At 57.9% G+C, this 11,289-nt stretch overlaps 1 protein-coding gene across 1 annotated transcript; it reads right to left on the bottom strand.

Moving 5' to 3' along the window:
• Positions 1-1,988: 1,988 nt before the first annotated feature.
• On the bottom strand, positions 1,989-4,126 carry LOC307110252 (mastin-like; the record flags this gene model as incomplete). Its single annotated transcript, XM_079789269.1, has 5 exons — positions 1,989-2,153; positions 2,239-2,375; positions 3,195-3,466; positions 3,702-3,882; positions 4,066-4,126. 5 exons carry the CDS (start codon positions 4,124-4,126, stop codon positions 1,989-1,991), a joined length of 816 nt encoding a protein of 271 aa, XP_079645395.1.
• Between the last annotated feature and the right edge of the window lie 7,163 nt (positions 4,127-11,289).

The following is an 11,289-nucleotide window of genomic DNA, read 5'->3' as shown; positions in this document are numbered from 1 at the left end:
TGAGGGGAGGGGTGTGTTGGATAAGGCAGCAGCCATGAGCCCATCCTCTGGAGAGACAGCCGCGTGGGTCCCACTGTGCCATGCCTGCAGACACTGCCCCAGGCCCAGGTGTGTCTCACTCCAGCCTTCCCTCCAACACCAAGTCCCAGGTCCTCTCCCTCCCTGGGAGCGCTGGCCTCTAGTCACTGAACCCTCATTCTTAATCCTGGAAACACTAAGGTCTGACTGCACCCGCACCCATGGAGGAAGCCCTACAGAGAGTCACATCCCCCAGGGCCCAATGGCACGGCAGGCAGCCCACACCCCTCCTGGCGGGCAGAGGGGGACCTGATGCGTGTGGACCCCCTGGCAGCGTCCATCCACAGGCCCCGTGGACAGGGCAGTCACTTAGGCAGAAAGTGTGCGGGAACCCGAGGGCGAGGGCACAGCGCCAGGCTGTGCTGGGTCAGGCCCTCCTGGCTCCCTGGGCGGAGGAGATGCCCAAGGGGGCCATCTGCACGGTGGTGCCTTCCAGCCGAGTCCTCGGCCTCATTTTCCCAGAAAAAGGAGTTCCTGGAGAGCTCCTGGCGGCCAGGAAACCCAGACTTCAGTCCTGGGCACATGGGGGACACAGCTCCTGGTCCGCCCGCCCTGGAGCTCCCCCTCTCCCTAACTGGAGGGCAGCCCTCCCCAAAGGGCCCGGTCACAGGGAGAGAGCAGGGCTTTTCCACCCTGGCCTCAGGGGCAGGGTCCTGGGCACTGGGCAGGGATCTCGAAGGCTCTACCACATTTTAGAATCAGACTGGGAACCAGGCTGTGGCTGCAGGGTATGGAGCCCCCTCACCCACCATAGAGGCCGCCTCAGGCTCTCCTGGGTCCTGGCCCCAACCCTCAGGTGCAGGCACCCACCCTAGCCGGCACCAGCATTGCCCCCCAAATCCTAACGCAGCAGGAACTGCATGTCACTGCCTGAGGCAGGAGGGGCTCCACACCCCCTTCTCACTCCCCCATTTGAGACAGAAGCTCCTCTGTCCTCTGGGAGCCCCTCCCACCCCCTGGGAGAAAGGATGGGCTTTGAGGAGCCTGAGAGGACGGTGCACCGCGGTGCTTCTCCAGCAGGGGCGCCATCGCCTGGAGAGCGGCCTCGGGGAGGATGGGGGTCCGCCTCTCCATCCTCCTCTCTGGCCGCCACAGACCCACAGAACCTGGGCTCAGAGGGAGCTGGAGGAGGGGGCAGGGAAGGGGGACTGGGCTTGTCCCTGCCCCTGCAGGTTCTCCGTGCTCAGGAGAAGCTCAGAATGGGAGACCGAGGTTCTGCAGGGAAATGGGACTGGAATTTGCTTGGTCCAAGGAGTTGATCAAATTGGGAAATGAGGATTCAGTGGCCTCCATGTCAGAGCCGTGGTGACCATGGAAAACAATGCTTCCTGTTTGTAGGCTGCCAAGTCCAAGTCCTTCAAAGCCTCCCTTCCACACTGACCGCGATGGAAGGAGGAAGAGGGAAGGGGTGGGCCGCTCTGGGAGCACCCCTCCGGGCTGTGGTCTCCAGCCCCCGGCAGAACGCTCACCCTCCTCCCCAGCCAAGAGAGCCCACCCACGTGGCCCTCCTCCAGCTGCAGCCAGAGGTGCCCATCCCCACCTGGTCCACCGTCCAGAGCCTGGGTTCCCCACCAGGACGGACCACCCACGGCCACCCTGGCCCCGCCCACAGGTAAGTACACTCAGTCCAGAGCAGTTTGTCATGCAGTTTAATGAGCTACAGAGGGTGGGGAGGAGGCAGGAGGCCTGCAGTGCCCGCCCCACTTCAGAGCACATCCCTCCTCTCCCTTTTGCCTGTCAGGGGGAGACACACTGATGGAGGTGGCTGAGGCGGGAGGATCTGGGGGAGGAGGGGGGTGGGGCGCTAGGTGCAGTGAAGAGCTGGCATTGGGGAGGAGCAGTGAGGGTCCTCAGACACCTGGGAGAGCCTGTCTTCATCTCATGGGCAGCATCCTGGCCTGGCCCCGGGCTCAATGAGAGGAGTGAATATGATGGCGGATCCAAGGCAAGAAGGATGTCACTCGGGCATTAACTCCAGGAAAGCCAGGAAGACCGCACCTGTACGCCCAACTCACCACCCCTACCTGGACCCAGGTGTCCCTCCATTTACAGACCAGGGGGCCCCCAGAGTCACCCTGCGGGGAGAAGAGACAGGCGGTCAATACTCAGGGTCCCTGCAGGCAGGAGCAGTGGACGGAGGCCACAGTCTGGGGGTCTTACCTGGCAGGAGGCCCGGCCCGGGCTCCCCGCACACAGCATGTCGTCCTTGATAACCTTGCCATATCGCTGCCTACAGATCTCATCCGCCACGATGGGGACCTCCACTTCCTGCAGATTGTGGGGTGGCGGCAGCGGCTCTGTGAGAAGAAGCCCAGTGAGCCTGCGGGCCTGAGGGGGCGTCCAGTCACAGGCCGCGGGTTCTAGAACCACACGCTGACCCTGGGAGTCATCCAAGACCCAGCTCTCCGGGTTACTTCCAGGCCAGTGGGCTGATAATCTCTAGGCTGACACTGGGGGCATCAAGCTCCAAAAAGAAACATAGAAATATATTTTTTATCCACAAATAATTTTTATTGGGAAAAATCAGAGCAAGTGCTTTCCCCCGAGAAATGCACGGTGAGCGGCCCTCCTGTCATATTTGACTTTGTCCATTTGACAGTGACTCCTGGAGCAGGTCACTGAAGTTCTCTCCTGGTCTCCATCCCACTATGGAGCCTCAGCGAGAACAGGACCCCGGAAGGGAGCACACAGGCCTGGTGCAGAGCGAGGAAAAAAATGCCCATGGCTCCCTGGCCAGTGTTCTCAGTGGTTAGAGCACTGGCCCACAGGGTCCCAGGTTTGATTCTTGGTCAATGGCAAGGACCTGAGATGCAGGTTCAATCCCCAGCCCCGGCCGGGAAGGCAACTAATAGATATGTCTCTCACATCGATGTTTCTCTGTCCCCCTCCCTTCCACCCTCTCTAAAAATCAATGGAAAATACATCCTTGGGTGATATTAAAAAAAAAAAAATGCCCATGGCCATGCCTCACTCTGGCTACATTGGCCTCTGCTCCTGAACAGACTCCTCTCGGGCTGTGTGCCTCCTACACCCAAGGGAGACGTCGGAGGGACCCCAGCTGAGCCCTCATCTGTAAAGCCTGGCCCGCCCGGTGTCATCCTGGTTCTGGTTCTTACCTGTATAAGCAATGTCGCCCCAGCCAGTCACCCAGCACCGGGTGCCTGGGGGGACTGTGGGGGAGGCTGGCGGGAGGCTGATCCACCTGACGAGGTTAGATGGTCGCACGGAGGCCTCCAGTTTGAGAAGTGCCACGTCCGCCCCACCTACTGCTCCCTCTTTAAGACTGTACTCCGGGTGGCGGATGATCCTAGCCACCCGCACACTGCCAATGAATGAGGGTCTCACTCGTCCTAGTTGGACCTTGAAGTGCTGAGGCACGGGGATTCTCCTGGGGACAGAGGCCAAAGGCTTCTGAGAGGCTGCGGCAGGAAGTGGGCCAGCACCTCAGAGCCCAGAGACCTCCCCTCTGTGGTGGGCAAGGGGAGCGCCAGGAAGCTGAATCCTGGTGGGGGGTCTGCAGCCACTCAGCCCAGGATCTGCCCACAACACACATCACATGCCTCCCGACATTGTCCCCCACCCCCACCCCGGCCCCCCCGGGTGCTGGCAGAGTAGGGACTTACCCTGGAATGCAGTGGGCAGCGGTCAGCACCCACTGGGGGTGGATGAGGGAGCCCCCACAAAAAAGAATCCACTGGTTCTTTGTTGGAAAAAAGACCCACAGGCCCACCTGCCATGGCCATGCCCCATTGGAAGCATCATGTCCCCCCACGATGCCCACCAGCTCAGTCCCTGGGCCGGGATCTGGGGAAGCAGAGGAGGAGCCATCAGGGACCCAGGCACCGCTGCCCGGCACTCAGCATGGCCCCATCCTGTCCCTCCCACAGCCACCCTCAGAGGGGGATCTCCACCCCATCCCAGGGGCGGCCTCTGAGAGGTCAGAGTCAGGGGTTCGGAGACAAGCCAGGCCTGGGGGTCAGCACCCACCTGAGGTCACAGGTACGGAGCCCCCCAGACAGGGGAGAGTCAGGACCAGCAGCCACAGCATCTGCAGGGGGAGAGGGGAGGGGAAGGGGGAGAGCCAGTGAGGAGGTCTGGGTGGGGACCTGGGAATGGGGAGGATGGGGCTTTGAGCAGCGTCCTCACCATGCCAGGCCTCTCTGCCTTCTGCCCCTGGGCCCCTCTGAGCCCCTTTATTATCCTCCTGCCCTGACAGGCCCAAGGGGAAGCCCCCTCCTTTGGGGAGGGGCATGGGAGGAGGCGGGGCTTATCCCTCCAGTGGGACCAGTGGTGACCAGCAGACCATCTATCAGATAAAAAATATGGGGGTTCCTCTCTGAGAAGACACTCAGCATTGGTGCTGGAGCCCTAGCTGGTGTGGCTCAGTGGATAGAGCATCAGCCTGAGGACTGAAGGGCCCAGGTTTGATTCCGGTCAAGGGCACCTACCTTGGTTGCAGGTTCCCGGCCCTGGTCAGGGTTCATGCAGGAGACAATGTGTCTCTCTCACATCAATGTTTCTCTCTGTCTCTCCCTCTCCCACTCTCTCTAAAAATCCATGGAAAAATATCCTTGGTGAGAATTAACAAAAAATAAAAATAATAAGAATATTGGTGCTGGAGACATTTCAGTAGTAAGATGACAATATGCACATAAAAATAAAGAAATGAGATGCTTTGCATCATCCTGTGCACTGAAGGGTCGATTCCCAGTCAGGCCACATACCTAAGCTGAGGGTTCATTCCCCGATTGGGACGCATACAAGAGGCAATCGATCGATGTTCATCACACCTCTCTCCCCCTTCCTCTCCCTAAAATCGATAAGCATATCCTCGGGTGAGGAACTAAATAAATAATTAGTAAATCAGATGCTCTGAAAGAAAACAGAGCAGGGACACGGATGGAATGGGGGGCTGACACCTGAGCCAAGAGCGGGGTGAAGGAGAGCAGCAGGCCCAGTGCTCCCCTGCCTCCTCCTTCTTTTGAGGCTCACAGTGTCCCCCAAAAAAGTTCAGACTCGCTGGACCTGCAGACAGAGTTTGCCAGCAGCACATGAGATGGAGGAGGCAGCTGCCCTGGAGCCTCTGGAGGGAGTGGGGACCTGCTGACACCTTGATGGTAGACTTCCAGCCTCCAGCTCTGTGACAGAAGAAGGTTTTGTTTAAAGGCCGAGTCTGTGGCATTTGTTACGGCCGCCCCAGGACACTCAGGCATCTGCTCAGCTGTCCTCATTCATCCTGTGCATGACCAAGCTTTGTCAAAATGCACAGCAAAGGATGTGAGAGGTGCCGATTTAATGCTAGGTATCCTCACCTCTCCTCTCCTCCTGCACACGCCGGGGACCCCCACAGCGCTGGGAGCCAACCTCCCCTCTCACACTTCCTGCTTTCTGCATGGAGGAGCTCGGTCCCCCAAGTCCAACCCCAGGCCGAGGCCGGCCACCCGCCAGGGACAGGCTTTACTGCCCTTTGACATTCTGAGAGTCATTCTCTACCAAGCATGGGATAGGACCAGACAATGTTTCCAGAGGAGAGGCAAGAGGGGTTCCCACACCCCTGAACCACGCCCGGTCCTCTGTACCCCCGTGAGCCCAGCGAGGAGACCACCGAGGGATGCTTTGCAGCACTTAGGTGAGCTCAGGTCTCTAGAAACCCATCATTGCCTCCTGGGGCCAGAGTCCCTGTCATCCCTGCTGAGATGCTGGTGTCTCCGGGACACCCAGAATCAGAATCCTCAGGGGACACTGGGGATCTCCACAGGAAACAACCAGGATCCAACATGGCCAGGGTTCCCATCGTGGGAGAGTCAAGGGGAGCACCCAGGAGGGAATGGGCTGGGCTCAGTGACTCAGTCAGTCCTACAGGCCCAGGGGCAAGACCTTGGGTGATAAGGGGGCTTCCTCCCTCCCTGCCACTGGCCTGGACAGAGCCCCGACCTTTACCACCTCCACAGAGGATGTGGGTTTGGGGCTGGTTCCCAGGCTCAGATGACAGGAAGGCAAGTCACAGAGGGATCAGCGAGACGCCACAGGCCCCAACGCCCAGCCTGATGCTGGGCCCAGACTTCCCGACCCCCGGCACCAGGCTGGGCGATAACCAGCTGGGCCAGACCTGGGACACAGACAGCATTTGATCAGTTCGAGCAGATCTGCCCGAAACAGAAACAGAAGGTTTGAGGGTCTTGGGGGGAAATCTCGTGACTATCATTGGCAGATAATACGATCTTCTTCCCAGAAAAGCCAAAAGCCTCAACTGGAAAGAATTTAAAATTAAATTTCCCAAGGTGTCTACCTGTGAGATAAATGTTTTAAACGCAAATCAGGAGAGAAAGAAGAAGAAACTCATCTTTTACTCTCAGTGGTAACTAATGCGATGCTATGATGGTAAAGACTCCATTCACGGCCGTGTCCTTACTTTCCTAATCCAGAGTCCATGACAACCACAACACTTCCTGGACAAGGAAACTCACAGGAAATAAAATGTCATTCAATGTTAAAAAGAGATGGTGTCATCGGATATCAACTCTTCAAATCCCAATAGAATGTGAACTGCAGGCAAATCTGGAACATTCAGCATGACCCCCAAGTTTGCCAGGAGGAAAATACAGGTGGGGTGTCCCAGGAAGCCACAGGGCAGAGTCAGGCAAACTAGGCAGCTGGTACCAGAAAGCTGTGGAAATGGGAACCGAGTGGCCGCCCAGTGAAGTGGGTGCTTGAATGGCCCCGACCTGCCCATCCTCCTAGGCCCAGCCTCGGTGACAGCACAGCAGCAGACAAATGCACGGTATCAACTCAGCAAAGAAGGGGGAGACGGCATCAGTGATGGCCGCTGGGAATCAGATGGAGGGGAGGAAGAAGAGGGGCTTGGGGAGAAGTGCAGCCCACTGTTCTGGTGCTTGGTGTGAAGCCCTCACTGTGCAGGAGGACACGTGCAGGTGGGGCCACCTTGAACTTGAGGGGCCCAGGCAACTCAGATCTTGGCAGGGGCTGGAGAGGGTCACCCCGCACAGAGGAAGGTGGTGAGAGCCGTGAGACTGGAAACACGGTCAGGACCCAGGCCCTCCTCTCCCTCCTGCAGTCGGGGTCACCCCAGGAGGAGGGGGGCGTGATCCATCTCTAGGACCTTTGGTCCCAGCAAAACAGAGGACTGGCATCTGGGAAGCCCAGGTTTCTGCCCAGTCATCTAAGGACAAAATCAAATAGTCCACCCACCAGCCAGGCTGACAGATTCCAGGCAGCATTTGAACTGTTAATAAACACAGTTGTTTCTGTTCGTTAGAAAAGCATTCTTGCACCTGACTCGTGTGGCTCAGCGGGTGAGTGTCAGCCCAGGAACATAGAGGTCCCTAGATTGATTCCCAATCAGGGCACATGCCTAGGTTGCTGACCCAACCCCAGTCCGGGACATGCAGGAGGCAGCTGATCAATGATGTTCGTCTCTCTCTCATTGATGTTTCTATCTCTCTATCCCTCTCTCTAAAAAAAAAAAAAAAAAAAAGGAAAAAGTTTTTCAATAAAAACATTTTTTAAGTATACTTGTTTATGGTGATAATTTTTGGCATAAACCAGCCCAAAACTTAGTGCTTTGCTCTTACATATGAAGAAAACCGTTGGGGCTGACCAGGAAAGCATTGAATTGGAAAGTTAGAAACCAAAGTAAAAACAAATGAACAAAAATTTATTCAAACCTATTCAACTAGCCATGATGAGAAATAGAAGTTTGAGGGAGTTTTCAGGGAGGTAGGAGAAGACACTGCATTTATGAAACAAGGATTACGTACTGTTTTCTTCTCAGATCAAGCAGATAATCACCAAGTGCCCTAGGACATAAAAATATAACAAATTAGTGCTGGCCAGTGTGTTCAATGGTTAGAACAGTGTCCCGCCCACCAAAGGGTCACCGGTTCGATTCCCAGTGCAGGGTCCATGTGTGCATGTGTGGCAGGCAACCAATCAATGTGTCTCTCTCCCCCTGATTTCTCTCTACCCCCCGCACTCCCTTCCCCTGCTCCTTCCCTTTCACTCTCTCCAGAAATTAATGGAAATTATAACCTTAGGTGAGGTTTGACAAAAAAAATTTTTTTAATAGAACAAAAAAATGGGCCTTCCTGTTCTTCGAACAACTTGGAAAAAAAAAAAAAGTATGCCCAGTTGGCCCAGCACTGGATGGTCACGGGGCCATGCCACTCCCCCTGCCTCCCCCGCCACCAGAGGTGCATGGACAGCTGCACAGACAAGGAAGATCCAGGTCTCAGCTGGGAGCAGCTCTCACAGAGGCACTAAGACCCGCTGCCCAGAGCCTGCGGCCTGGGAGGAGCTGCCTTTTGGAATCGCTCCCCCTGAGAAGTGGCAGCTCTGAGCCATCAGCTACTGCTAGTCATTGTGCGCAGCCCCCAGAGTTCCTGGGGCCACTCCCCGAACAAACGCTGAGATGGGAGGGGCCCACCTGCTGTCTCCACAGGAGCGACCCCAGGTGTCTCAACAGGCTGGAACCTACAGCCCCGCTCTCAAAATGCCCAAGGAAAAGGACTGAACTCCCAGGAGGGCTGACCCCGAGGGCTGTCTGTCCTAGCACGGCTGGGGAGCAGCCCCTCGGGCTCCCACAGAGGGCTCTTCCTGGGAAGCCAGAGGGAAGGGCTGGTGGGCAGATGCCAGCCCTGCCTCTGCAGGGGTCCCCATCATGTATTCCAGGTCCCTCCCCCTCAGCCACCCTCTGGGGGCCTGGCCCTGACTCGCACCCCTCGGGGACCTAGTTCCTGGTCCCCAGCCCTTCAGAGGCCTTGCCTGCTACCCTTGTCCACTTACCATCAAAATAGGGCAAGGGAGCGTGGGACACCCCGGGGGGCACCTGGGCTGCACACATTCCTCCTGCCCATGGGGGCCACACCTCTACCCCCTCTGGGTTAGCAGAGTCAAGGACCCCTGCTGTTAGGGGGTACGTGTGGCCCCAAAACATATGTGTAAGTCCTACCCCCTGGCACTTGTGAATGGGACCTCCTTTGGAAATAGCCTTTGCCATGGAATCAGGGCTAGATGAGGGCATGGAGGAGGGGCCTCATCCAATATGACTGGTGTCCTTGTGGGAAGAGCACAGAGACAGACAGGAGGAAAGACCATGTGACCATGGAGGCGGAGACTGGAACCAGGCGGTGCAGCCAGAACACCAGGGATGGCCGCCCAGGAGCTGGGAGAGGGCCTGGGACGCCTTCTCTCCCTGAGCCTCTGAGAAGGAACCTCTGCTGGCGGCTGATTTCGGACACCTGGCCCCAGAACCAGAGAGGGAATTCCCGTTGTTAAGACCCTGAGTGTCTGCTAATTCCTACGGCAGCCACAGGGCACGGAGACTCCTGCCACCTCGGTGCCTCTGCTTCCTGCTGCCGGTCCCTAGGCACCGGTAGAGCGAAGAGACAAGGCGCAGCGATGGCTGCTCAGGGGCCTCTCCTGTCCCCTGGCCGAGTCCCTCCCCTTCTGGGGACCAGGACGGACACCCCTGTGCAGGGAGGGAAGCACCACGCCCCCAGGTCTCAGCCAGGACTCAGGCAGGGCTGCTCCTCCTTCCAGATCATTCCCGGCCTCCAGGGACAGGGCCCAGGTGACAGTCGCTGGAGGGGAGCATGCCCTGTGGCTGGGAGGACAGGCTTCTTGCCCCCAGAGAGCCATCTTCCAGCTTCAGCTGTGCCGTCCAGGTCCCGCCTTGAGGGGGTCGTTTTGCTGCCTCCACTTGGGCCCCAGCGTGGAAGCTGCCACCCCACAGGCCTGAGAGCCACTGTGGTTTGGGTGCCACCAGCCACGTGGGTCCTGGTTGGGCGGCGGGCAGATGGCAGCAGGTGGGCCTGGGCCTCCGCCAGCAGCAACTCATAGTGAGATGGCGCCTCCCCATCAGGTCCAGCCAGAAAGGGAAGCCCTGCCCGGGCCTGTTGGGCGCCCTGGTTACAGCGTCAGCCCCGCACTGAAGGGTCTCGGGTTCAGTTCCCAGTCAAGGGCAGGCACCTGAGTTGTCCTTCCCTCCCGCACCCCCCAGTTGGATTGCATGCAGGAGGCAGCAGTCGATGTGTCTCTCACATCAGTGTTTCTCTCTCTCTCTCCCTCCTTCCCAACTTTTCTCTGAAAACAATGGGAAACTACCCTCAGGGGAGGGTTCAAACAAAACCTGCTGATAAGTTCATCCCAGACCATGCAGGAGGCAAACAATCTCACAAGCGCTTTCTCTCTCTCTCTCTCTCTCTCTCTCTCTCTCTCTCTCTCTCTCTCTCCTTCCACTCTCTCCAGAAAATCAGTGGAAAAAACACCCTCTCTGGGAGGATTAACAGAGAGAGAGAAAGCGAGCCCCATGCAGCTGCTGACAGTGCAGGGCCTCCGGCCAGTGGGTTCCCCAGGGCCTGTCCCCTGGGCTCCCTCGGACCAGGCGCTCCAGCAGGTTTCCCGGAACCTTCTCCTGGGGCTCAGGTTCCAGGGCAGGGCTCCCGCCCCGTCCAGCCATGGCTCCGCTGTCTGGACACCAGCCCTGGTGTGTCCTCACCACTCCCGCAGGAGCCTCTTGGCCAGATCCCAGAGCTCCTTGGGAGCACAGTCACGTTCCTCTCTCTTGGGCCCTGCAGGGCTGGGCTGTCACTAACCCCGGGACAGACTAGTGCTCAGGAGATGAGGGGCAGGTCTTCTCAGGGAGATGCCTGTGCATTATAATGGGGCTCAGAAGGCAGAATAATGGCCCCCAAAGACATTCACACCCTAATCCCCAGGAACTGCAAACATGACAGGTTACCTGGCAAAGGGGATAAAGGATGCAGATAGAATTAAATAACCGGTGACCTTGAGATGGGGGTCATTCGGATTACCCAGGAGGCCACATGCCATCACTGGCCCTCAGGAATGCCACAGGAAAGGCTGGGACGTGTTCCAGAAGCTGGGAAAGGCCAGGAACCTGCAGGAGGAACCAGCCGACACCTGGATTTAGCCCATGAGGCCCCGGTGTCCTGACTGCAGGATGGTGAGATGATTCATGTGCCTGGTGGTGACTGTGACAGCAGCCACAGGAGACTAACACCCGGTGGGAGTGCTGGCCCTCGGTAAGGGGGTATAAGGGGCTCTCTGTGGGTTCAGGGGACCTGGGGACTCGAGATTTTCTGGGCAGCAACCCCAATGTCCCCTTTCCACATGTCAGGACCCGCTGTGTTCTAGCCAGGCCCTGGCCCTGGCCCTCCATCACCCCAAGGG

The sequence above is a fragment of the Cnephaeus nilssonii genome (genome assembly GCF_951640355.1).
Source record: "Cnephaeus nilssonii genome assembly, chromosome: 2".
NCBI lineage: Eukaryota > Metazoa > Chordata > Mammalia > Chiroptera > Vespertilionidae > Cnephaeus > Cnephaeus nilssonii.
The sequence above is the reverse complement of the archived record's forward strand: the minus strand, read 5'-3'. Positions and strand labels throughout refer to the sequence as shown.